Source organism: Larus michahellis, chromosome 2, assembly GCF_964199755.1.
Source record: "Larus michahellis chromosome 2, bLarMic1.1, whole genome shotgun sequence".
NCBI lineage: Eukaryota > Metazoa > Chordata > Aves > Charadriiformes > Laridae > Larus > Larus michahellis.
In genome coordinates this window covers 137716511-137743506 of record NC_133897.1, presented here as the reverse complement: position 1 = coordinate 137743506, position 26996 = coordinate 137716511, and the positions used below count along the sequence as shown (strand labels likewise).

The following is a 26996-nucleotide window of genomic DNA, read 5'->3' as shown; positions in this document are numbered from 1 at the left end:
GGATTTTTCTAGAATGTGGAACTACATTAGATTCCAGATGGTCTTGAAGTAATTTAGGAGCTCCTTAATCTATATCCAGTCACCTTCTAGTAGATGTGTGTTGCCACTAAACAAACAGTAACTGCATAGCAACATGGGCAGGTTACAGAAATCTTCCATGAATTTTGGAACAAGGTTGAGACTAGGACTTTCTCCCTGTCCCCAGCATAAACCTGACCTTGAATATAGATTGATGTGATTGCTTTCTCTAAATAATTTATATTGATGAGTAGATGATTTGTATTGATGAGTATGGAAATCTTAACACTGAGTTGAAATGGAAGACTTCTGAATGTGGGAATAATTCTTTCAGTGGATTGATAAGACTTTTGAGCGTTCACTTTCTACTTGATATTGTCAAAACTGTAAATGCAGCATGTCTCTCATTGCTTGAGAAAGTTGACGAGTAGACAGACTGTTGCAGCTAAGCAGAATATGTACTAACAAGCATGACACTTGAATCTTTCTAAAAAGGAAAATAAGTTGTTGCAGCTTTTGCTTTGTTGTACTTGTGTGCGTGCATGGCTAAGCAATTTAAAAAAAGCAAAACCAAGCAGTTACTGTGTAAAACTGTGTAAGACTGTTCAGCTATTTACCAAAGATAGTATCCAGAAGTCAGCTCTCTAACCCAATTTCTTCTCAGTCTGTCACTTAAACTAACTTCTCGCTTTCTTTTTTCTTAATGCTGGCATTTAGTATACGCTCCATACAACATTCAATTAGCATGCCTATTATGAGGTAATGTATGCATAATCCAGCTGTTGGGTTTATTTATTTTCATGTGTGGAATCAAGTCAAACTGAACTTAAGTCAACTCACATAGATTTAAAACAAAACCAAAAAACCCACTCAACTTTGTCATGGGTTTCCTGTACTAACATATAGGATAAAATTAGTTTTATTTCTGCTTAATGGTGGTGGTTATCACACATCTGGAATGTGACCAAGTGCACTTCCCTGCTGTTTGGAGAACAAGAACAACTTTTCCCTGCCTGTTAGAAATGTAATGTTAATAAATGTTTCCAAGTTCAAAAGGCAATAGCTCGGCATCTGTTTTAGGACAATGAAAATGAGTAAAAAATACTGCGGTTTCACAGAAAGCCTCCTGCTGACTTGAAGTGCTTGCCTTTTCTCTCCCCTTGCTTGGCACTGTGTCCCTCCATCTCCTGAGAGAGTGGTTTGATATATATATGTCACTGCGTGCTTTCCCAAACGAAAGAGTGCAGCTAAGTGTGGGTGACCTACACAAATACCAAGCAAAGAGGGATGGGAAGCTTAAGACCTATTTTGAAAAAAAACCTCCTGTCTTTCAACTCTATAATTTGTTTTTGAGCCTGCTATGAATCCTTAGTCCGGTCCACTGAAGGCAAGCGTTTTCCATCCTGCATAAAGGCAGAAGAGGTGTACAAGCTATTGCACAAATCTGCAAATGGCAGTGACAGCTAGTCGGAGCATTAAGCCACTCTTCTGACCCTAATAAATAATACACTGGCCCTCAGCATTGAAAATCCCAAGCTGCCCTGCTCTTCATATGCAGAACTTACCATTTGTAATCACAGCTGTCTCCAGCGCTTAAAAGCCAAGGGGGAGTCTCCCTTAAATTTAACACGTTAGCAGAAAATGACACTGCAAACCATGTTTTGTTGATTGAACACATAGCTTATTAAACTAGTTTTCCTATAACAAGTGAAAACCTCTGATGGCAAGCTTTCTTCAGCAATAATGTACTAGGCTAACCAAAAGTGATGACTAAGCTTTTCTGAACAAATCCTTTAAGCCAGAAACCTGTTTGAAATCACTGGCAGTAATACGCTAAACCTAATACTTGCTAGTTCTCCCTTCCATGTTGTGATGAAAGATCCTAACACTGAGCCTGGCAATGCTTAGTTGCCAAAGATACAAATGAGCTGCAACTTGAGGGTGTTTGGATTTTAGTTTTGTAGTACTTGGGGAGATCCAGATCTAAACTATTTTTGGGCTACCCTTAAAACGAGTAAAGAGCCCCACACAAACCAAACGCATGCTGACATTGCAAAAAGCAACTGTCTGCTTGTTTTTTGATATTTAAAGACTAACCAGGTATGTTTTTAATTCTGTGGTTCTCTTTTTTTATTTTCTTAGAAATTCTCCTACTTTCAAATCCTTTGAGGAAAAAGTTGAAAACTTAAAGGTAAGCATTACCAAAATGCCTTGGTGATTGTGGAGCTGGGGATGTGGAGAAAAGACTGAAGTGGACTCTGGGTAGCCTGTTCTCTAGTTACTGGTGAACTGTTGAAGGTGCTTAGATGACATCTTTTTAAGTACTGTGGAAATGGTTTCTCGGCCTAACGATTTGAGAATAAAAAATGGTCTTCCTGCACCTATTACAGGAGGATGCCTTTACCTAGAAGGACTAACAGCTAGTTAACTTGCACAAATAGCTAGTGTAATATACCTGCTGTTATGTTTCCAAAATGGTCTAGGCTTTTATTTCTATGCCTTCCTAAGGACTAGTATCCTACACAGGAGAACAGCTTGGGATGTTTCTCTTATTTCTGGCATAAAATATGAAGGCCTTTGTACCATAATTTACAATTTACTCACAAAAGCTTCAAGTGCTAGAAGCAACCATTAATAGCTTCTCCAGATAAAAAAAAATCACTTTAAAAATAACTAATACATGTAATTGGAACCAGATTTGACTGTTCTTGTGGGCATGCTGGGTTGGATGAAGAAGCATGAAGCGATAGCATGGGGAAATAGGCATTCCTTTACAAACTAATTGGCATTAACAGTCCTGCCATCCCATGGGGTATATACTGTAGAGGGAAGTGAAAAGGCAAACACATTACCTGGAAGAAGTAAAATAGTTGCCATGCTCCACTAGAGATCTCAGGAATTGCTGTTGAGACTGAAAACTGTTCAGGGTTCCTGCTTGAGCAATACAGAAGTGAGTTTTAACTTGGAATCTTTCAAAGCCTGAATGGCTTGAAAGGCTGCTTACCGGTATCCATTTTTAACGGAGCGTGTGTCAACCTTCAGACTTCTGGAATTGGGGCTGCTTCATGCTTTGTGCATCTCAAAGTCAAAGGGAGACTGCTATGTTAATCTGCTGCTGTTGTTTGTGTTCCACATGATGCTTAGGCTTCTGAGTATTGTGGGGGTAGCCCAGTCCTGGAAAAGCTGCTCTGCTGAAAAGAGTTATTAAACTTATTCATGCGGAGGTACTGGTTTTATACAGTTAAGCGTTTTTGATATGCCAAGTAAATGCAATTTTATGTTGAGGCTCTCTCTGTGTTCTAGTCTAAAGTTGGAGGAAGCAAACCTTCCGGCGGAGACTTTGGTGACGTTCTCAACTCTGCTGCCAATGCCAGTGCCACAGAAACTATTGCAGAACAGACGCAGGAGGAGACCCACTGAGATTCCTGCCTTTGTCCTGCTACCCACTGCCAGATGCTGCAAGCAAGAACCAAGCACACTTGTAACATTCTTTGCGCTCTTTCCACCAGATGTGCTTTTATTTAGCACTTAGCTATTTTACCAGATTAACTGATACCAAGCTTGTTCGTGGGTTCCAAATATTTTTGAAACTAAAATACATTGTTTGGGGTTTTGTGTGGGAAGGGGAATTTTTATGCCTTTCAAGCATTTAAAGGACTTATCTGTAATTTGAAGGCAACCTTTAAAATATAGCAATGAAAAAAACTCTTTTGAGAAGTTAATTATACTGTACATATACTGTGGATACATCATTTCTTTTGAATCTGTAACTACTGCTGAACTTAATCATTATGAATCTACTGCTGCTGCCAAAATGAAGGTTGTTACTTCACTCCCTTGTGATTATTTCAGTTAAGTGTTGCCTGCATGGGGGACACCAGACTAGGAGGATCACTCCCAGCTAAAGAAAGGACTTCTGCTTCAGCAGGCTTTAAACAAGTTATTCATAGCAGGATTACACATGAGTAGGAGCGTACTCTCTCACGAGCATGTTCCTCATACAACAGATGCAGATAGGGTAATACGTAACATCTAAAATTTACTAATTTGTCTGTGGATTGTCCATCTAGGAAACTTCTGACCATCGCAAATGGAAGCAAGATACCTACGAGTACTGGTTTGGTTCAGTTACAATAACATTTTCAGTCTTGTTTTTTTTTTGTAAATGATGTTAATGTGGTAAGATATTCTGAACTTTTGATCAGTTGTGAATAGATTCATGTTAATTCACACGTGGTGGTGTCCCATTTACACTAACGAAGCATGGACTGTAAGAATAAGCCTGAGCACAATAGTTCTTTTTTTTAAGCCTCAAGAGAAATGCTCTCAAATGCTAACGTTGTTTCTCTTGTAGGCTGACCATCAAAAACATCTGTTACACCATCTTTTTTTTTTTTTTTTAATGTGTGAAAAGCCTGTACCACTCGCACTGCTGTTCCTGCTTAAGGCCCCAGAAGTCTGTTTTGAGAGGTGCACGGTGTCATACCGCAGCATAGCTCTCTTACAAGATCTGTTCTCCTACATGTTGCTTTATCTGTTGTACTCTTCAAATTTCTTGCATTTTGTATGTTTCTGACACATGGTGTCAGTAAGGTTAGAACTTTTGGCAACTGTTTTATCACCATGATTAGAACTGGAAACAAGTTTTGAAACGTTTGTGTGAAATCCATGAAACTTCAGCCGCTCACAGATGTCTGGAGGAAAAAAATCTTGGCTCCTGACAACCTTGTTAGCATGTCAGATGTAGTATATATGCTTAATTACATGTGAGAAGCTTAATAAAAACCTGTATGTGAGGAATGTATTGTCCTGTGAATATGGAGGATTATATAAATAAGAAATTTTCATTTCTAATTAAAAGTCCTTTAAGTTTGGTTTCAAAGTAGTGCTGATAAATACTACTGTATGAGGGGGTATCTGCATGGATGAGTTTGGCATTTCTAGAGAAGACTACGACTAGGTTGACTTCTAGTAGCTTACATAAAATTAAACCGCCCTGATTACCTTGGGAAGTTCAGAAAATGGGTTGAAGTGTACCCTCAGCCTCTGACAGCTACCCCTTAATGAAGGGAGACCTGAATGACAGTGAGAACAGAGATCTTCCTCTATAGGGTCAGTAGCAGGTAAGGCAGGTCCTTCTAGAAGGTGATCCTTGCTGTATCGATTTTTTTGATGAACTGAAAGGTCATCTAGTCCACAGTTTGGCTTTGTGGCTTAGGAATTATTATTATTTTTTTTAAAGCCAAGTGGCTACATCGTTGGCTCTGTAACACATCGCACTCAGCTTGCAGCTGCAGCCTCACATAAGCTTCAGCTGCATCTTCATCCGCCAGCCTCCTTAGCGGCAGCGTAAGCAGCCTCAGGCTGCCTGTTGCAATTCCAGTGTTACGTCCAGGGCTATGCGCGTTAATATCGCGGCCGCATCCACCTCCCGCTCCCTGCGGTAGGACGGCCGCCGCCTCCAGTCCCGGCCGGCCAGACCGGCTCCCCTCAGCCGCCTGCCCTGCGGGTGGGCGCTCGCCCCTCCGCCGGGCGGGACAGAGCGGCCGGGGAAGGCTTTCCCTGCGCTGTCCCCCTACCTCCACAAGCCGCCTCAGCGGGAGGCCGGCGGAGGAGAGCGGGCGCCGCGGTCAGCTGGCTCGGCAGAGCTCAGCAAGAGCTGCCGTGCCGGGCCTCACCCCCCGGGGCGGTGGAAGGAGGCAACCGCCTGAGGGAGGCCGCCGCCCGGCTCCCTGAGGGCCGCTCCCTCAGCCAAGATGGTGGCCGCCCCGCCTCAGTCCCGTCCGGCGCGCCTGCGCCCGGCGCGTGCCGGTGACCTGGGCGCGGCGCGGGGTCGGAGTTCACGCACCGCCCTCCACGCGGACAGTCATGGCGGCGCCGAGCTGGGGCCTTGCCGCCGCCCGGGTAGGGCTCCGGCCGTGGCGGTCGCGGCTGCCGGCGGTCAGGCGGTGCAGCGGTGCCCCGCCGGCGGGACCGCCGGATGCCGGGGCCCTCCCGCAGCAGACGGAGCAGCGGCCGGGCAGCGGTACCGCGGCCTCCGGCCCCCGGCAGGTGAGGGCGCGGCGGGGGGGCCGGGCCGGGGCAGTGTCTGGGGGCGGTCCTGGCCTGGCTGCCCCCGCAGGGCCTCCTTGCGGCCCCGCTACCGCCGCCTTCTGCCTCTTGGCCCGTGCGGGAGGCGTGCTTCCCCACCGCTTTATGTTTTTGAAACGCTGGCTCCATGCACAGCCCTCCTGGCTGCCTGCCTGGTTGCTTCTGCGCATTTATCTCTCTTCTCACCGCTTCACCCTGCTTAGTAAGCATCCCACAGAAATTTGGACAGTTCTTATGCTTTTTTCTTAACATATTCCTACAAAAATCTAACATAGAAAGCGTACAAGTAGTTTTGGGTGCGTAGAAGGTGAAGTATAGCTCTGTGGGTGAAACTGCAGTCTGGCAGGGAGGATGTGGAGAATCTTTAATTAAAACTATTTTGGCAAGTCAGGTCAAAGACCAGTTAGGTCAGTACTCTAGAAATTTGTAGTGGAAATAGGAAGTCTTGTATGAATCACACGCATCTGGAAATGCATGTGTGAAGGTGTCAAAAGAAACAGCAGGACAGGGGTTGAAAGAGTAGTGTATATTAATGAGTCTTATGAGCAACAGCTGAGGGAACTGGGGTTGTTTAGCCTGGAGAAAAGGAGGCTGAGGGGAGACCTTATCGCTCTCTAAAGTACTTGAAAGGAGGTTGTAGGGATGTGGGGGTCAGTCTCTTCTCCCAAACAACAACTGATAGAACAAGAGAAGATGTTCTCAAGTTGTGCCAGGGGAGGTTTAGATTGGATATTAGGAAAAATCTCTTCACTGAAAGGGTTGTGAAACATTGGAACAGGCTGCCCAGGGAAGTGGTTGAGTCACTGTGCCTGGAGTAGGTATTTTAAAGACGTGTAGACGTGGTGCTGAGGGACATGGTTTAGTGGTGGACTTGGCAGTGCTAGGTTAACGGTTGGACTTGATGATCTTAAAGGTTTTTTTCCAACCTAAATGATTCTATAATTCTGTGATGCTGTTCTCAGGAGTAAAATTGAGGATCATGATGTTCTTGTCAAGGCCTGCACTTTGATAAGCCTGGAGCATAGATAATTCATCAAGAGCAGACCCTACTTCCAAACAACAACAGGAGGGCAACAGGCTTGTATCATATCTTATGTGGCATTTCTTTTTGTATTACTCCCCTGTGAAAACAAAAATGGAGAGATAGATGGTAAGCAGTAGTCTGCTATTTATTGAGGCTGCAGGAAGTGAGATTCTGGAGCAAAGGACCACCCTGTAAACAACTGTTGAATCCTGAAGAGTATATGGGATTTTGTCCAAAAAATAGTTCATAATTGCCAAACAAGAAGAATGTGAGAGATGTGGCGAGACAGTGATAACTGCCATCCTTTGTGCTTGGTGTTGCACCCAAGTGGTCCTGCCTAGAACACTTCAGTATACGCCTCCTGTGAGTCTGTGGGTATGAGAATGTGAGCGGATGAAATTTGTAAAAGAATGAGTGTGAGTGGGTAAAATGACTGTAGAGAGTTTGTGAATAACCATCGTTTTCTCTGGCTGTTGCGTTGATTTTTGTTGTGCTGATTTTCCCCCAGTGTCCGCTGTGCCAGTGGCTGTTAACAGACGTCTAGGGAAACAGAAAAAAGTGGTGTGTGTGTACTAATGTATCCCAGAATATCTCTTCCAGACTGAAAACCCCTGACCTCTAATTTTTTCTCAGGTGGAAGTGGTTCCATGCTGCTCTTCATCCTTGCCACTCTTCTTTTTCTAACTTTTCCATTTCTGTTGGACCACATCAGGGGCTGGGATTACTTGGAGTGTGCCCGGTAGGATGTGGAGATTAATGCTGTGGATTAATAGTGTGGGACTGGTTTGGTACTGGGAGTGTAGAACTAGAAATGCCTCTGTCATTTGTCACCTGATATCTAAATTACAGTGTAATCTGTAACACATTGTTTTCTGTTTAATATCCACACTGAAAAGGCTGGCTGTGCTAGGATCGAAGGTCAGTCTAACCCAGGCTGCTGGCGCAGGTGGTGTTCAAGGGGGATGTCCACAAAAGAGTTTGAGAAGAGATCCAGGTGATCAAGCTGTAGAAGATACTGAACGCTACTTCTGGATTTGGGGGGTTGATTATATTTTTTTTCTGTTGAAGTAAGAATCTGGGAACGTAGTCTTTTTTTGTTTCTATCTATAAATACGTTGTCATCAAGCTTTTAAAGGTTCTGAACTAACTAATGTTACACAGTATTCACAACATGGTGTCTAAATGGCATTACATATACATATTGTATAAATACTGCAACACAGAAATCAAACTAGGAATGTAAAATGAAGAGCTGGACTACAGCTCTGGATTTCTCTATGCTCTGCTGAATTACTTTCTTACTTGAACTGTGGGGAAACCAGTAGCCTGCTTTGCAGTGACATGGTGACGTTAAAAACATAACAATGAGATGACGATTGTCGTGAGCCTACTTTCATGCTGTTCTTAGCCCTGTTTGGTGAGCCCAAGTGTGATTGATGATTATTCACTGTTTGCTCTTAAAAGAGTGTGCAGAAGAGGGAGTGGGTTTTGGTGAGAATGAGATACTGAAACAAGAGGAAGATGAAAGGGGTCTGACTCGCAGTGTAATCTGTTGGTTCTGCGTAGTTTTCTTGAAATCACCTTTTCACCAATTTTAACTGATTTTTGATTGCTAGGAAGTGTATTATTTGGTAATAAACTTTCCACAGCTGGGAGCAACGCTGAGCTGGGTAATACTCATGGGAGGATGTACTGGATGCAGCTGGAAGAACTCCAAGCATTAGAAGACCTTTCGAGAAAATCATTTCAAGGGGAACAACATGCTCCCCTCAGGAGAGGGTGCAGTGGCTCTAGCTGCAGTCCTTTTCTGGGGTGCCACGCGTCTGCAGGATCTGCACTTCCAAGCAGGAGGAACATGCTCTTGCTCATCCCTTACCTGAGCCACAGCAGGAGGAAAGCTTGTGTTCCTTATCTCTGCTGGCAAATAGACAAGTACAAAGCACTGTCTGGCTTCTGGTCGACTTACAGCCTGTGAGAGTAGAGATGTTATTTGGGTCCTTAGTCTTTCTGTTTCTTTAGGAAAAAAATACAGAGGGTTGATGACTTTTCTGCACTGGTTTCCTTTGTCAGCTGGCTTTCCCTCGTTTTTGAAACTGGGTGAATGCTGTGGTATTTGGTAGGCAGTGGCTTATTTTATATGAATAGCAGGAAACTCGATAAATGGGCATGTTGGCATGCATTTGTCTAAGATAATTCAAAGAGCGTGATGATATTTTTCCTACGTAGCTTTTTAGGATTTTTGGGAACAGCAGCAAATGCATACTGCTGACCTTGCTTCGTAGTTGCCTGGTGTTATTCTCTGCTATGTTGGTAATTTTTTAGGGGCTTGTGTTTTATTTTTCACTTTTGGTTCACTGTTCTGTTGTTACTGTTTTGCAAATACTCAAACTTATAGAGCAGGCACTTAAAATATTGATTAAAATTGTTAAAAATGTAGCAACATGGTAAGCAAAATGATCTCAGAAACCCACATGATATTTAACCTTGTCTACAGCAGGCAGCTTACTTCTTGCCGCTTTTTCCTTTTGCATTTTTATAACATTTCAGTTTTACATTCTTAAACTCAACAAAAAAAGACAGGTTTTAAGGTCTTTTCTTCTCCATGAAATTAAATAAAGAAATCTTTTAGAAGGACACAAAATGCTTTAGGTGTTACCTTTATTTGCAGACTGAAGTTGCCTGCCTAGCAAAATAGGAAACCTTGCCTTTTAGGTAGGGTGTGATGATTTTTGTTGATATGGGTAGAATAGTGGTTCTTGAGCTGTGTTCTTAGCTGGGTTACCAACTAAGAAGAAGAAGAAAATCTAAGAATGAAGTAACTAATTAAGAATAAACTGCATATTTTTGTGCACTGTGAACTAAATAGTCTAAAAATATTGTGGAAAAAATGAATGGTGAAGTTTCTCAAATACATTTTTAGGTACAAATGGGTTATCAGTATGATAGCTTTGCCACTGGGCTGCAGTATGTAGCGCAGCATGTTAAAACTTCTCTTAGTGTTTTTTTACTTTATAGTAACAGGGTACGAACCATCAGGTGCGTGTCAGTAATCAGAGATATGAGCAGAAACGTAGTCTTTGCTCAGAAGCAGAGATTTCCAGCTGCAGGTCCCGCCGAGGCAGCCGGGAGAGATGCGGTGCTGGGGTTTAGGTGAACCTCCGCGCCCGGCACAGCAGAGGGCATTGCTTGTTTCTAGATGACGCAGGAGAAATAGCACGTTTGAGGAATTTCCTATTTAGTTCCTTGAATAATGTGTTTTAAGGGAAAGCATTTATTAGGAAGAACTGTAACTGACTTTTTCTAAGGTTCAGATGGAAGGGACTGGATTGCTATCAGTACATCATAATAACTAATTTCTCAAATAGAGAAATTACATACATTTCTGGAAGAATAATTTTGTTTTAAATTTGCTTACTCAGCCAGAGGTTCTTTCCTGAAAGGATTCAGGAATTTGAGGAGGGTGTCTGTGTATTTAAATTTCTTGTCACTAGTTAAAACAATGAAATACCAATATTCTTAAGGAGAAGAAAATAAAAACTATTTTAATAGGTGATATAAAGAGTTGCCTTATCTACTTATGTTTTAGGGGAGACATTATAAAGTAAAACACAGAAGTGATAATTTTAAAGGAAGGTATTACACTTCTGAAAGCTACATGGGTATTCTTTATAAAGGATGTGTGTCTGTTTTGCTGATGCAGTATCTTGGCATTAAAACAAAAATCAGAATTATTTTTAATGTAACTGTTGATAGGAATTATTTCTCTCATTCTGTCTTCCCACCTAAGCTAACAGTTAGAAGACAATTTAACTGAAGTTATAGTTATTTGAGAACAAAAAAATGCTTAGTTATATTTAGTGCAATTTTCACTTGTAATTTTCAATTGTGTAATTTTTTTAGGGCATCTATAATCTTTGTGTGGATGGGGTGATTTTCCAGTGTTAGTAAATAACTTAAAAACATTTTTAGTTTGATTACAAATGTAACAAGATTTTAAAAAAAACCTGTACGCCAAGCACAGAGATTACTCTTTTCGGTAGATTACCTTCTGGCCAGCATTCAAGTACTGGAAACTGCTGACTAACTGAGAGGGGGACTTGCCAGTTGTGGGATTTGCAGGAGCTGGAATGAGTTTTCTTTACCTGGAAATTTCTCTTACTTTTTCAGCTTGTACGTCTGCGTTTGAGAAACTTGGGTTATGTCTGCTTCTGCTGCAATGTGAACGCGTCCTGGTGCTTTTATGCTCGTGCTAGATAAGGACTTCTCAGCATCCTCTCGGCTGGATCTGCTTGAAATGCTGGTTTGCGTTATAGCAGGAATGAGCTCGATTGTCCTTGACACCTCTCCAAAGGAGCAGTTTTAGCCTGTGAACGCTCCAAAACGGGTCTTCTGACCTGGACTTGTCCCAGCTGTAGGCCCAGCTGGGTCTGTTGAATGACCTGTTTTGCTTATGGCAGAAGTGCTTGCATGATGGGATTTTGTAAAATTCACATGGTGTTGGAACAACATTCTCGGAAATGAAGTAGACAGGAGTTTGGATGTTGTTGGTGAACAGCAGACAAATGACGCATGCTGTGCCTTTGGAGGACATAATTATAGTTCGATAAAATTCTGCACAGTTCTGAGGGCAGCGGTGCCTCAGGAACACAAATCTGTGTGGGAAGGCCCTGAGCACCTTGCACACCTCCGTCCTCGGGGTGAGGAAGACTGAGGTGCTCGAAGAACAGTGTCTGCAGTTGTCTGCTAGAATTCCCTCTTCAGGTAGCTCTGGGTCAGCACCTGATTGCTTTGGCATGTCTGGAGGTCCATGAGTGGTAGGCATATGTGATATGCCTACCAGATATGTCAGAGTGGAATGCCAAAATTCGAACTGTTTTAGGACCACCAGTATCATGGAGAAAAACAAGTGAATGCTAGCTGCCTGCTTTTGATCGGCTGGCCGCATGTGAGGTATCTGAAAGAAGGTGCATGGAACCATAATGTAAAAGTTACATAGGAATTGAAGTCCTTCCTAGTGGTTATTGTTATCAACAGGATATTGACATCCAGTATTGCTGTGGGAGATCCCAGTTACTCTCTTGAATGTGACTATTGAAACAGCATCTTGTCCTCCAGGAGCCTAGAAAAAAGAGCCTGGAAGGGCAGGGTGGTGATAAGTGGAGAAATTGTTGGGCTGAAGATAAGACAGTGCTGTTGTGTGGGATTGCCAGTGTGCCATTTCAGCATGGCAGCCCTGTACAGCAACCTAAAACGCGAGGACACAGACACATAATTGCTCAGAGAAATGATGCAGAGTTCTGTCTAAGCAATCTAGCTGCACAGGCAGGTGCTGGGCTCAAAACACCGACTGCATGTGCTCATTTGCTGTGATTTTGACATAATCCGTGCAGTAGGTTCGCCCAATTTTCCTGATTGAGAGACTAGGTGATTTCTGTTCAGAATTGCACTGGAGAGTTGGACATTTTGGGTGTTCTGCAGGCTGTGAGTTTTGGTAAGCTCACACTGGCAGGTGACCTGGTGGTTGTGTGCTCCTCAGAGCGAGCAGGAATCTTGCCACTGAAGTAGCTGATCCCAGCACATTTAGGATCTGGTGCAGGCACAGGGGAGGAGTGTTTATGAATTGGAGGTAGCTGGGAGAAGCATGAAAAACTGTGGACATACAGGTTCAGGGCACTGTAAGAATCACCTTTTGGTTCTGGTTTGTTGTTTTTTTGTTGTGTTTTTTCTTTTGTTTCCCTATATTACATAAAGTAGTAAAAATATTTTGGTGAAGAAATTGCAGTAAGACTTGGCTCTCCTTTTATTCCTTAAAACAGAACATCAATGAACTTTTATCTGCACTGTTGTCTTCACAGCTTTGTTTTCATTTGTTCTTTCTTTCCACCTCTCTGAAAGCTTTGTGTTTTGTTAATTGAATAGTTACCATTGCAATGTTCTAATTTTTTTCTATACAACAATCCTTGAAAGAAAGATACAATTTAAAACATGAAGTATTTATCTATATGTAGAAGTTGTTTAAATTCAAGAAAAAAATTTTAAAAAGTTACTATTTTGTGTTATGAAATAAATTCTTAGTTTAGTAAATGATCCTTCTGGCTACTCAACAGTGTATTTTCAAAGCTGCATTTGAAACTCTTTACAGAAGTCTTGTTTTGCAGTTTCTGCACTGTATGTCCAATCAAAATGTGAAGATAACTGGAAAGCCTTCCTTTTACTACAGACACAAAGAAGTTGGTCTTGTGTCAACCAGTGCAGGAGATTGTACATTTGTAAGATTTGTTGGGTAAGCCTTGGTGGTTTGGGTAGCATTATAATGTGTGCGCAATATGACTTCGCTGCTTTCAGGCATTTTAAATGGCTGATTGATGAATTTTCACAAAAGGGTCTAGAAGCAGCTGTAGGTGCTTAATGTTCTTGATACAGCTGTGATGTCCTTCCCCTGACGAGATGTACTCTATTTATGCTATTCCTCCTAAGCACAGTTGCGAAAAGTCACAGGAAAAAAAGTATAATTTTAAATTTTAGTCATGGGTATCCCTGTGTATAATACCAAAAAACTCAGATGCAAACGAAATAGAATATAGCTTTGACTCATCTAATAAGGGACAGGCATAGCCTAATTGACTAAAAAAATCACCCATCTTTGGATTTACTGTGATAGCACAGTATTTGTTGTAGGAGGTTAGTCTGTTAATTGAAAAAATTTACATTTGTTTTGTGAACAGTATTGCTACATCTGGTTTAGCAGCATGTAATAAGACATTGGTAACTTACCTCATCTTACAAAGTATTCTAAATAATTATGCTCTTTCATGAGTTTGAAGAACAGTTCGTGTACTGCGTCTTGACAGTAAGTCTAAGAAATATCTATCTTCAAAAAGCTGCAGATAGCCTTAACAACAACATAAAGAGATCTCTAGATAACAATGAAATTTTGATATTAAAAGTGCAATTCAGGAAAACCTGTTGAATATTATGCATAGTGTACAAATCCTATTCCTGTGATCTTGTTTTTTGAGATCTGCATGATCCTACTTGAAAAATGTAATTATGAGAGACAAAGATTGTTTTCACCATGGTATTTTACCAGTTAAGTGCTACATGTATTTGTTTAATTGTTATTTGCATCTCTTTTAAAAATATGCTTATGTCACAATATTACATTGTTCATTATTATGAGGACAATATATATACAAACATATACATACAAGTATATTGCGTGTTCTCTGCACAGCTGAGATACTTTTAATTACAAGCTATTTTGTATGCAAAAATAAAGTTAGGTTTGGAATATATGATATTCATCAGTCAGCATTGCAATGAGTACCAAAATATGGAGCTTGATGAAAGGATGTTGATGAACACAAATTGATATAAAATACTGCATGATGAATCTTTCATTGGTTTTAAAATATAAGTGTAATCCTTTCTGAATCTCTAATAAAAAAACAATTTAAACATTTTTTTTAAAGTGTCATTTTAATATGTGAAGTTGGCTTAAAAATTGCATCTGTAGCCAAGCAAAATCTTCCAGTGCTCTTTGCCAAGTATGACAACTATTACCCTTACAACTTCCTGTAACCATGTTTGTTTCCCTTTGGATAATGCTATGAAATATGAGTAGTCCTATTATTAGTAAAACTGAAGTTTAGTCCTTTTCATACGTTTTGGGATGAGAAAGGTTGGTAAGTAGGAACTGTAACTTGGACAAAATGAAGATATTCTTCAGTGAAAATCTGTTATTTCTGCATTACATGCATTTCAAAATAGCTTTGTGGATATTTTTGTGTAGTGGCCTCTTAATTAGTCACAATTCTTCCCAGGTGGAAGTCAGTGAAGCAATGCAGCTCTTACAGATCTTCTTTACAAGTCATGTGCCAGAAGATTTTATTGCTTGCATAGACGTTGGAAAAATGGTATCTGCATTGTCAAAAGTATAACATGTACTTAGGTAACTGAAGATTAAACAATTGGGTTTTAGGCTGGAGAGGATCACTGTGGCCATCTAGGCCTTATTCGACTGACATAAGGCACTGAATTTCAGCCAGAGACCCTTGTGCTTACCCCAGCAAGCTTGTCTTTCAGATAAACTTGTGAACTTAAAAATAAATAAGTACCCTCTGCTCTGCTCTCATCAGACCCCACCTGGAGTACTCCATCCAGCTCTGGGGTCCCCAGTACAAGAATGACGGAGCGGGTCCAGAGGATGGCCACAAAAATGATCGGAGAGGGCTGGGACGCCTCTCCTATGAGGACAGGCTGAGAGAGTTGGGGTTGTTCAGCCTGGAGAAGAGAAGGCTCTGGGGAGACCTTACTGTGGCCTTTTAATACTTAAAGCACTTGTAAGAAAGATGGAGAGAGTCTTTTTACCAGGGCCTGTAGTGATGGGACAAGGGGCAATGGTTTTAAACTGAAAGAGGCTATATTTAGGGTGGATAAAAGGAAGAAAAATGAGGGTGGTGGGACACTGAAAGAGGTTGCCCAGAGAAGCTCTTGGTGCCCCATCACTGGAAGTGTTCAAGGGACAGTTGGACAGGGCTTTGAGCAACCTGACCTAGTGAAAGATGTCCCTGCCCATGTTGGACTAGATGATCTTTGAAGGTCCCTTCGAGCCCAAACCATTCTATGAAAAAAATGTCAATTGTAATGCCTGTGTGTAAGAAAGCAACATCAGAGTTTCTATTCCAGTATTACTTTTGGCGTTTTCTGCCTTATGAGGGCAGCTTAGATATCCACTTAATGTAACTATCTAAATGGGATTTCCTAGAGGCTTTTTTCAGTATTATTGTAGTTTATTTAGGACTAAACTGAAAAATAAAGGAAGATATTCTTCATTTCCAAGGGCTTATAGCTCAGCTGTTTTCAAATGGATTGTCAAGAGCAGCTTTAAGCTCTCCGGTTTACAACTAAGGTTTAAAATATTGTCAGGTTGTTTTGTCCAAGCTGCGTAGAAGGTTTATGGAATAGATCATGCTCCCTCAATGTTCCACAGGGCAAAGGGTGCTCTTCTCCAGGGACTTCAGTTCAGGTGTGCTCCTAAGTCACATTGGGACACTGAGACTTGTATGCAGCAAAGTCACTGACGCATTTTGCCTTCAAGTTAGCAGTGAATATGGAGATATCTTAACTTCTGTACCTGTGCTCCTTAAAGCCTAATCCTGCAGTATTTAAAAAAAATAAGGAGTCAGAGTTTTAATGAAGAGGTATTTACAAAATACTATTACTAGCACAGTAAACTAGTCGCCGAAAATCCTAATATCTACAGTGAAATTTAAATTATGCTTTGCCAAAACACTTAGGCACCGCTTCTCACCAAGGGATGCTTAAATGCCTGATTTCAGCTTTTTGCTTCCAGCCTTTTTGGCTGAAGAGTTTTGTTTGTTTGTCTTTCTAAAATAAAACCCCTTTTCTTCACTGTGCTGAGGAGAATGTATGGATATTCCTCTTTTGGTTGAAACAGCAGAAGTTTGCTTTGCTTTGGGGGTGCTTGAAGTTTTAAGGCTATGATGGGAAATAACTAGACAATTAAAGCCCTAAGTATGCAAAGTTTCTGAAAGTTAATAAAGACTTAATAAATGTAAGAATTAAAATATAGCAGTCAGTTTTCCTCATGCTCTTCTAGGCAAAAAGAGCTGTTTTCCTTTGCTTTTTCCAATCATAAAATCTGAGGGGTTTTTCCTACAAATTTTAAAGTTTGAGAGGGAAAGCTTTCAGTGCTCACTGTGCTCTTCTTGAATACCAGATTTGTAGTACCATATTGTGTTAAAAAGTGGTTCTGTTTTCTTCTGCCCTCTCCTGCTTTCTTCAAGACTTACCTTTAAAAAAATAGGCACAGACAGTGTGTATGTTTATACCAAACTATATAATTTGGAGTTTGCTGCCATTGAGGGTGCAATTCAAATCATTACTTGGGTAATTGAGTGGAAATTAATGAATATGGTATTTGCTGGAATTTTTAGTTATACTGATATTTCTTCTACTGGACTATAGATACTAAATAATTAATATTAGAATACATTAGAATCCTTATAACTAAAATAATTACCTTGAAGAATTCAGTTCATCATAGTGTAATCTGGTGTGCAAGTACTGTCTCTACAGAAATTTGGCGCGTGGGAAGTGACTCATATGAAGCTTTTTATAAATATCTTCTTGCTTACTAGCAGGGAAGCTTCCAGTTTTCTCCTTGACTGCTTTCAGAGTTCTCCTTTGTGACTTTGCAGTCATTAATCTTAGATTTTTCTCTAAATCACTGCTTTTATTTCTGCTTTGAATCACGGATCCTCCTTTTATGCTTTCTCTTTGGACTGTTTTTTCCTTCAGTAGTTTTATTAAATAACACAAATCTTGCTTTTGTTTCAGCTTTATACAGTAGTTAATCTTCAAAACCCTTTGTTTGCAAGAAGTTTATATTAGTTCCTCACTTTTATCTGTTTTTATGGAATAAAATGGAAAAGTCTCTTGTTTAAAGGAAAGTGAAGGCATCTTCCTTGTCTTTGTGGTTGCCTAATTTGTATTGGAAGTTGAAGCTGTTGGGAAACAGTATGAACTTCAGTTGTTTGATTATTTTTTTTTTATTATTTTTTTTTAATAGGACAAAACCTCAGGCCACTAATCGGGGAGGAAAAAGAGCTGTATAATGGTAGGGAAAAATGTAAAACAGACAGTGGACTTTAAAAGAACAATCTCTGAGTTCATGCTGTCTTTGATTATAACTGCATCCTGTGAGTGGGATGATGTGAAGCTAGTTAGAAGCCTTAGTAGGTGAATTTTGTGGCAGTTGTATTTACTTGTATACTAGCTGAAAGTTGTGTACTACTTTGCATTATGGAGAGCTATATAGGAATAATCTACCCATTTTCTACTGTGTGCATAGTTTCACGTCTGCTTTGTTCATAAGCATTTGGGTTTTTTAAATAGTAGCATTTTAATATTTGCCTTGGTACATATTGCAGAGTTAAACGCCAGGCTTCAAAAAAGGCTAAAACAGCCTTGTACATCTCTCAGTCACTGGAGCATCAAGCTGGTGTCTATGGTATGTTTTCTCCATGTGCAAATAATGTGTATTGGCTAGCAATTTGCAAATTGTCCTCTTTAATACTACTTGAGATCCATGCTGTTTGCAAGTAAGAGGATAATTTGATATTTTTTGCAAATGTCTCTTTTTCAAATAGTAGAGCGGGAGATGGAGAAGATAAGGTATGTGTCGTACTGAAGAGGTGGTTCCTGTCTTCACATTACTGTTTAGATGAAAGTCTAAGTGATGCTCTGGAGTCATATTTCATCTTAGACATTTCTCCCAGTACTACAAAATATAAGCAAGTCATGTACTGTATATGACAACTAAAACTATTTATCAGATTTTGTTTCTATTTATCATTTACATATCTGTGGATAATAAATAAGTAGGTGAAGCCCTGGCATGCAGAGCTATAGCTTGTGTTGTCTGAAAAAATAATGGTAGGCACAAGCCTTCTGCAGAGGAGTAGCATAATGCTGTAGTCAGTGCTGTATATTGAGGCAATTACTGGTGCTGTTTTCTGCATCTCAGGATGTATGTAAACCGGGGGACAATATTTTAAAAAGTTGAAGAAAGAAAAAGAGCAACCTGTGCCCTGTGTCAGCCTGTCCTTTGGGTAGAGATGTGAGTGGTAGAGACCTGAGGTGGGCAGTGCGGGGCATTTTGCCCAGTGCAGAGCTACTTTAGAAGAGGAGACAAAAAGTCTGTGACTGCAGGAAGTTTGGAGGGCTCTGCAGGTTTAGGGGGAATGCTGTCTTGGTAAACAATAGCTGTACAGTGGAATGAGCCTGAAGATGCAAGACTGGATTTAAGAAATCTAGATTAGGCACTTAATAGAGGTTGACAGTATTTTAGAGTAAATAGGTAATAAACGTTAATGTCAGCTCTTAACTTTAAAAATACATTTTTTTTTTCCTAAACTTTTCTTTCCTACTAATACACGAAGCAGAGCTTTTGGTTTGAGAAGGCTCTAAAATCACTGATTACTGCTAGGCACAAAGTTGTGAACACGTTCAAAGTTGGAGTTATAGAAGGTACTTGAACTTATTTGGTCAAGGGGAGACTGAGTGCTGTTCATCTCTGAGATGAGTTAAAGGCATGAGGCCTAAAACTTGAGTGATTATATTGAGACCAGAATAAGATATACTGAACTTCTCCATAAAGAGTCATCAGCATTAGATCAAATAGTTTAATGTATAAAAAGAAGGTGGCACCCAGAGAAATTACTTGGAGCTGTAATTGCTTCTATGTGGAAATGTCAGTCACTGTAGTCATATATCAGTCCTCTCGGTGCTCCTTCTGAGGCTTCACCCTCATTTCTTGGAAGAAACTCAGTGTGCAGGGAAACTGTGGTGGTGAAAACAAAGCTTGGTGCTTGTTGTTTGATAGATTTAGGAGAACTCTTGAGTTGGCAATGCTTGTTATGCTGCTTCTGGATGGAAGGGCATTAACTGTTGGATGTCAGGTTTTGCGGTTTATTGTCTGAGTTTGTCCTGTTGCCTTTAAGGTGATATTCTTCTGCATGATGGAGTTTTGACTTAAATAGAGCTTGTTGCATTTGTTTCAGTAAAAAATAGTGAAAGTATGCTAGAGAGGAATTCAGTAAATGAACTGCATGAATTACTGTGACCTGTTACCCCAGTAAAGCCTACAACAATTTTTAAAAAATCCTGGGATTTAGGTTTATATCTAAGCAACAGTGCACACCTTTAGTAGTTACAAGGTATGGAAAATTAAGGTCTGGTGGGATAGTGGATAGCGAATTTTTTTTAGGTTGCTGGTTGAAATAAGTGCCTTATCAATATATACTTGGTCAGAGAGTAGCTTAATGTATTGGGTTTTGTTTTAATATTCTTTATAGCAGGCTCCCAGTCTTCTGTCTTTCCTAAATAAAATAATACGTGTTGAAAGTGATCTCAGAAGGGCATCTATTCAGACACTTTGCTCCAGGCAGGACAAACTTGGTTCAGGTTGTTCAGGGTCTTTTCCACTGAAGTTTTGAGTATCTCTAAGCCATTGGACCATTAGCTATTGTGGCATTGTACTGACTTGTTATTGCAAATAAATTTTCACATTTTGTTGTTTTGTGTAACTAACTTGGAACAGAAAAATCTTTCTAGCTATGGATGACAGTGCTGAGGAAAACAAATTTGATAGTTACAGAGGGTTGCATTCTTTGCATGCTGCTTGATGTTAATATGTCATTCACCCCTTAATTGTAGCAGTCAGATTACCAATCTCCCATCTCACTTCTCCATGTTTCATCCATATCTCTCGCATTCCAACATGCGTGCTACTTGCCTTTGCAAGCAAACATAAACCACGTAGCTAAGGTTTTAAAGACGTGTTGCTCAGTGGGTGGGATAGGACCACCCTGCTTGTATAGTCGTAGGCTGTGCTCCAGAAATAGTATGTTACATTCCTCCATTGGAGTTACTTCTTTCGTTTGGATTTTACTGGGATATAAATCTATGACTTTTTCCACTTTCTGGTTAGTATATATCATCTTGAAGAGTATTCTGTTATTGAAAGAGCTACTGGTTTTTTTATTGAACTATGCATGGAAAGTGAAAGGCATCCAAATATTTGTGAACAACTTTAAAACCTAAAAGTTAGAAGGAAGATCAAACAAGTTAGGCATTTAAGGAGGAGGGGCAACAGGTTCTTGAAAAGAATGTGCCCTTTGTGCTTATGAATTTTGTAATATTCTCCATTTTTTGCAACTTGATGTGTTATCGATGCATTATCTGTCACAGCTTCATGGCCAACACTCCTTGAGAATCAGAAAAGTAGAGTGCTTAATACAGTATGCTGCCCTGTTATCTTACTGTCTTACTGTTTTTCTGTAGTGCTACTGTGGGGAATCTTCTTAAGGACATTCAGAAATTGTGGAGGAAAGTACTCAAAATGTCATTAAATCTCTTTAAATGTTGGAGATAAATTACTATGTAATGAGATCCCCTTTGGGTTATGCAGAAAACCAGAGAAAATACTGTGTTTTAGCTCACTCTGTATCTAGACTGTCCACAAAATAATCCTTGATGGCAGTAACCAATGGAGTCTCTTGAGGATTCTCGTATACATAAATTAGATATTTGTGCTCTTGAGAAGTTCCTCTCCAGAAGGCAGAACGGAGAGCATTGCAGACTTGTAGACCTGTGATAGAATTCAAACAGATTCCCGGTTGCTTCTTGGAAAACTGTCCACAATGAAGAATGGCCAAGGATTTCTTTGTACTTTAGCATCTGTATCTTAGTGAGTTTAATCTCTGTTCTAGTAAGGAATGAGCACATCTGTCAGTGTGTGGAGGTAGCACTTGTGTGTCGGGTACAGAGCTTATTTTACAGGCAAGTGTGCACATAGGATAATTTTCTATCTGTATTTTTTTCCTGCCAGGGAGATAAAGGAGAGGAATATTATTAACTAGAATGGCCCATTTTCATGGCATGAAGGGACTGAGAGCAGCCCTCCTGAGAGGCACTTGGGGGTACTGATGAATATGAGTTGACAATGTGTGCTCGCAGCCCAGAAAGCCAACTTTATGCTGGGCAGTATCAAAAGAAGCGTGGCCAGCAGGTTGAAGGAGGTGATTCTGCCCCTCTGCTGTGGTGAGACCCCACCTGGAGTACTGCATCCAACTCTGGAGCCCTCAGCACAGGAAAGACATGGACCTGTTGGAGCGTGTCTAGAGGAGGGCCACAAAAATAATCAGAGGGATGGAACTCCTCTTCTATGAGAGCAGACTGAGAAAGTTGGGGTTGTTTTGTCTGGAGAAGAGAAGGTTCTGGGGAGACCTTATTGTCGCCTTTCAGTACTTAAAGGAGGCCTACAGAAAAGATGGGGACAACCTTTTTAGCAGGGACTGTAGCAATAGGGCAAGGGGTAATGGCTTTAAACTAAAAGAGGGTAGATTTAAACTGGATACAAGGAAGACATTTTTTACAATGAGGGTGGTGAAACACTGGCAGAGGTTGCCAGTGGAAACGTTCAAGGTCACGTTGGACAAGGCTCTGAGCAACCTGATCTAGTTGAAGATGTCCCTGCTCATTGTATGGTGGGGGTTGGACTAGATGACCTTTAAAGGTCCCTCCCAACCCAAACTGTTCTATGATCCTGTGATTTTTAGGTCATAAAAATGGGAAATCCATAGGATGTTAGTGCACCCAGCTTCATGATGTGGAGATAAAAATTTCACAAGCAACAAGTTTTTGTAGTGTAGCCTACTGTGTGTGCCATTGTGTGAAGGCAACAAGAGTGAGGTAAATGCCATTTAACGAGTGTAATTGCGAAGAGATGAAGGAATTTACTGTGAATTGTATTACTGCTTAAAAAAAGCTCAGTGTTGCTTAGTGTGTTCAATGTCCGTTACTAATACCATCTTTGTAGATAACTTGGGAAAGTCTCCTTCAAACCAAACTCAGAAGGTCTCTTGATCCTCTCTACTAGCTCAGGCTTTTTCCAGTTGATCTACATATAAGAAAAGGCAGTTCAGTTTTTGGAACTGGGTCATCTAGTGTAGTGTCTGATTCCACTGGCATTCATTAAATTAATCCAAACCATAAATGGACTTCCTCACATCCTGTTGAAATATGAAAACAAAGCTGCTTTTTACCTGAGACCTGAACTTAGCTGTGGAGTATGTATGCATTAGCCTACAAACGGTAACATCTGCCTTTCTTTGTGGTTTGTGGTTTTTGGTGGTTTGGTTTTGGTTTGGTTTTTTGTTTTGTTTTTTTCCCTAAACCAATTTTATTATTAGTTTGCCTTGCTATGAAGGACAACTGAAAATATTCTGGGATGAAATGATAGCAGTCCTTATCATCCTGAGTTTATATGTTGCTGCCGTATTCTTATCTCTGCCCTTATCTGTGGGTACTCTCACAGTCTTGTTTGTTCATCCTGATGCTCACTTGGTCCTTTGGTGATTTAGTTTGGAAACTAGACCAACAGAAAACTGTCCGTACAAGAAAGTAAATGGGCTTTTGTTTGTTACATTCCTGAAACAGGCTTACTCCAGGTTAGGACAAGTTTCAGTGGTGGCATAAGGGGACAGGAGTTCTTTCCGGGAGGGAGTGGAGAGGGCAGGATGAGGTGTGGCAGTACCAGCTTGGTTGATTTAAATGCTTACAGACCTGTGCCCTAAATTAAAAAGACTTAACACAGTTTTTGGAGGGCCCCAGAAAGATTTTTGTCAGATGTTTGGTCTCCTGGATGGAGCAGGTGAAGTATTTGGAAGGATGATCTATTCCAAAACACCAGTTTCTGAAAAGCAGCATCTCTGCCAGTTGATGATGCTGTGCATGTGTCTAGTCCCTTCAGTATCATACATGCTGCCCTTCTGTGTTTACATTATGTGTATTTTTTAAGTTCCTGCAGGCATCCCCCCTTCATTATGTTACCTCTTACTTGGGAAAGTTGTTTTTCTATGTAGCACTCAGCTGCTCCATTTGAGAGACTGAACATCCACTGGAAATCCTCTGCTGTGAGTGTTCCTGTCACTTTCTGGATGATTGTTTTCATTGGCATCATCTTCCTCAGACAAATTGAGTTAGGTCAGGAGTAAAGGATGGAGAAATGGGATAAGGCTGGTTAGGGAAGTAGGGAATTGAACAATTAATTCGGTGGATAGAGTAGTTGGCTGTGGAGTTTCGTTGTATTTGACTGCTGTAACTTGGTGTTGGGTGACAAGGTATAACTAAGATGAGATGTATCATCTTTGAAAACAATGTTCATGAGCATAGTGATGACGGAAAAGTGTTTATTACTTTACAGAGGCAAGCAGTTGAATTCCAAGGCAATTGAGTGATTATGTGAACTCTAGTGAGTTCATAGGGAGAAAGTCAGTGGAAGACCACTGAATTTTGCACTTTGGTGTACCTCAGTTTCCCTTAAAACAGGTTTTGGCATTTCAATATAAGGATTGATTTGTAATCTCCTGCCCAGATGGAGTCATTTTGAGGGGATGTTAATTTTGAAATATTTGCTTTTAGCTTATGGCTTATACATTGAGTTAAAGTTTCTTCTAGATTGCTGCTGCCCCCTCAATTCGTATGATAAATCTCATTTAAGTACTTCCCTCTTATTGCTTCCACTATGTTGCATTTATTCTCGGAGCACTTACAGGATGCATTTTTACAATTAATTTTCACGTATTTGAATTTAGACTGCATTGTGACATTCAAACAATCCTGTGTTTGGAACCTTATCTGATACTAGCTTTCCTGTATAAAATCCTACTTCTGTGTTGGTGGTTTACCATCAGCAGCCGCTTTCCTTTTTGTGGTGTGTGTGCATGCATATGTGTGCATGTTGCATTTTCTTCAGCTCTTGTCCTTGGGATGCTACGTTTAACAGTTCCTGTTTCTGAAGCAGCAGATTTACCACACGTTAGATCTCTAGCTTACAGTTCCCGGGGCCAGGTCACGTCAGAACAACCCGCGCTGTTTGTGCCTTCCAGCAGAGCTGGAATTCAAAACTGTCTCTTGTTTTTACTTCCCCAAGAATAAAAGTTTACAAATGTTCAAGTGGAAAATTATGGTATTTTTCTCTGTTTGTATAAAATATAGATGGTTTTTCAGCATATACTTGAGGTAGTTAATGGGAAAGCGTGTCGCTGAAGCCAAAAGGTCTTTCAACCTTTAATTGCTTGTTTATTTTGTTCTGTTTAGTTCTTCTGGCTTGAAAAAACCCTTTTTGTATGTTACAAGTTTAATTTAATTCCTTCTCCAAATAGTATGTTTTGTGATTTATTTTTTTTTATTTTTAATCTGTAGGTTCCTTCAGAGAAATCAGAATCCTTTGCATCCCTGTTGAGGCGCTCTCCCTTAATTCAGATGGGACCTGCCAAAGATAAAATTGCCATTGGTCGAATATTCCATGTTGTAGAAGATGATCTTTATATAGATTTTGGTGGCAAGTTTCACTGTGTGTGCAAAAGACCAGAAGTAGATGGAAAGTAAGTAATAAATTTACGGTAAGCGATTACTATATGTGACTGACATACTGAAAGGCTTAGCTAGTGGCACTTGACCATCTTCTGGATTGAGTTTGGGTAATTCATATGAATTTTATGATTTAAACTGTGGAAGTTAACATATTGTGCAGAATGCAAGTATGATCACAAACAGACCTGCGTAGCTCAGACATCATGGTCTAGAATGCAGATTCCTTTGCAAGTTTGCATTGTTGCTATCTTTGTTAATCTGCAAGATCACTGTGTCTAAAATATTAAGTATAATTCCTGCAATAAACAGTTCTGAAATGATTGATTTTTTTAACGGAAAGATTTATTAGAAATAACAACACATTTGTGTGCAAGTTGGTGATAGTATTTTATCAGAGCATTTGTATACTCAACTTTCTTTTTTTGACGGGTCTATGAATTTCAAAACAAATGTAACTGATGGCTCAGGATAAACTGAGTCCTTTGCGCCTATGACGTTTGACAGCAGGTGAAGATTTTCTTAGTCTTTTGCTGCTGCTGTGGTGGTAAAACCCTTGTTGCTCTTTGATTCTCTTGCTAATTTTAAGCTGAGACGAGCTTTTTCTTTCCCAATGCTATTCTTGCATGACTGAGGAGTGTTTCTATATTCATCTCAATCTATGACTGTTTGTTTTGGTTTTGTGGTAGAGTTCAGATCAAAGCTCCCTGTTCAGCTTACCTGTCCTTCTGCCAGGCCCACTTGACTTCCCCACGCACATTGGGGAAGATGCATCTAGAGCATTGGGGAGTTTGTCCTTATGGATCAATGGCCTCTTCCGGGCACCTTTTCATGTCAGGACAGCGTCTTGCCTGCCCTAAACAAGCCTACTATCCTGAAACTCAGGAGTCTCTTCTGGCACTTGCCTTTTTCACTTTCCTTCAGAGTTTAAGCTTTGTCATTGGTCGCCACTGCAGCCGAGGCTGCCATCAGCTGCCACATTCCCAACCAGTTCTTTCATTCCAGTGAGTAACACATCCAGCAGACCTGCCCTAGTTGGCCTGTTTGGCACCTCTGTCAAAGAAACGTTACCAGGACACACACTCTGGATTGCCTGTGCCCCTCCATGTCTACTTGAGCAGACATCAGGACGTCTGAAGTCCCCTGTGAGAATTAAGACCTGCAATTGTGAGGTGGTGTTTGGTTCTTTAAATAAGGTTTCATCCACTCCTCTTCCTCAGCAGACAATCTGTAGCAGCTATCCACCATGACACTGTTTTTATTAGTCTCCTCTCTGATTCTGACCTGTAGCTCTCCACTGTCTGCTTGCATGGTTCATATCAAGGCTCCATGCACTCATGCCCCTTCCTCGCTTCCAGTGCAGCTTCTTTACTGTGTCCCGTGTTTGCTTGTGTGCTTCCTCCCAGGTTTAGGGAGTGGGAAACTTTGTGTGTTGTCTTCAAATCCCTGACTGTGATTCACTCCCCTTGTGAATGCTGAGCCCACCGCTCACCCTTTCCTTGTGTGGTGTTAATATCTCATTTTGTCACATTGCTCTGGAATACTTGGGTGGCAGGACAAATCAGAGGAAAGTAATGAACTGTGTCGTCTTAAAAAAGCTTGCAGGCAGATAAGTGTCTTTCCACTCTTTCCCTACACTCATCTTTCTCCTAATGCTCTGTCTTTCCTTCTGGTGCATGTTGTGGTGGTACAGTGGGAAATGAGGCCCAGGGAAACTATTGTTGGAGCAGGTGCTTCAGAACAAGTCAGTTGTCCGCTGAATGCTGGGACCTGAGAGGATCTAGGCCAGTTGTATTTTTGGCTGCCTGTTATAATGATAAAAACAAGCGGATCCACATAAGGCTTGTTTACGCTTCCCTCTCACTGCTTTTGAGTGTGAGTAGAGAGTGGGAAATTAACAGCC

The 26996-nt window shown here is 40.7% G+C and overlaps 1 protein-coding gene across 7 annotated transcripts in view; it reads left to right on the top strand.

The window, feature by feature from the left end:
• The window catches only part of TPD52 (tumor protein D52), a 129912-nt gene that overhangs the window by 37446 nt on the left and 65470 nt on the right, over positions 1-26996 (top strand). For 3 of the 7 annotated variants that reach the window (XM_074577328.1, XM_074577323.1, XM_074577324.1), the window contains 3 exons: positions 736-777; positions 2161-2209; positions 3322-4897. In XM_074577328.1, coding sequence (XP_074433429.1) covers positions 736-777; positions 2161-2209; positions 3322-3438 — 208 coding nt within the window. In that variant the 3' untranslated portion in view covers positions 3439-4897. Of the gene's footprint in view, positions 1-735; positions 778-2160; positions 2210-3321; positions 4912-24925; positions 25108-26996 lie in introns of those variants that run through there. The other 4 variants (XM_074577327.1, XM_074577325.1, XM_074577326.1 and 1 more) reach the window with 3 other exon arrangements.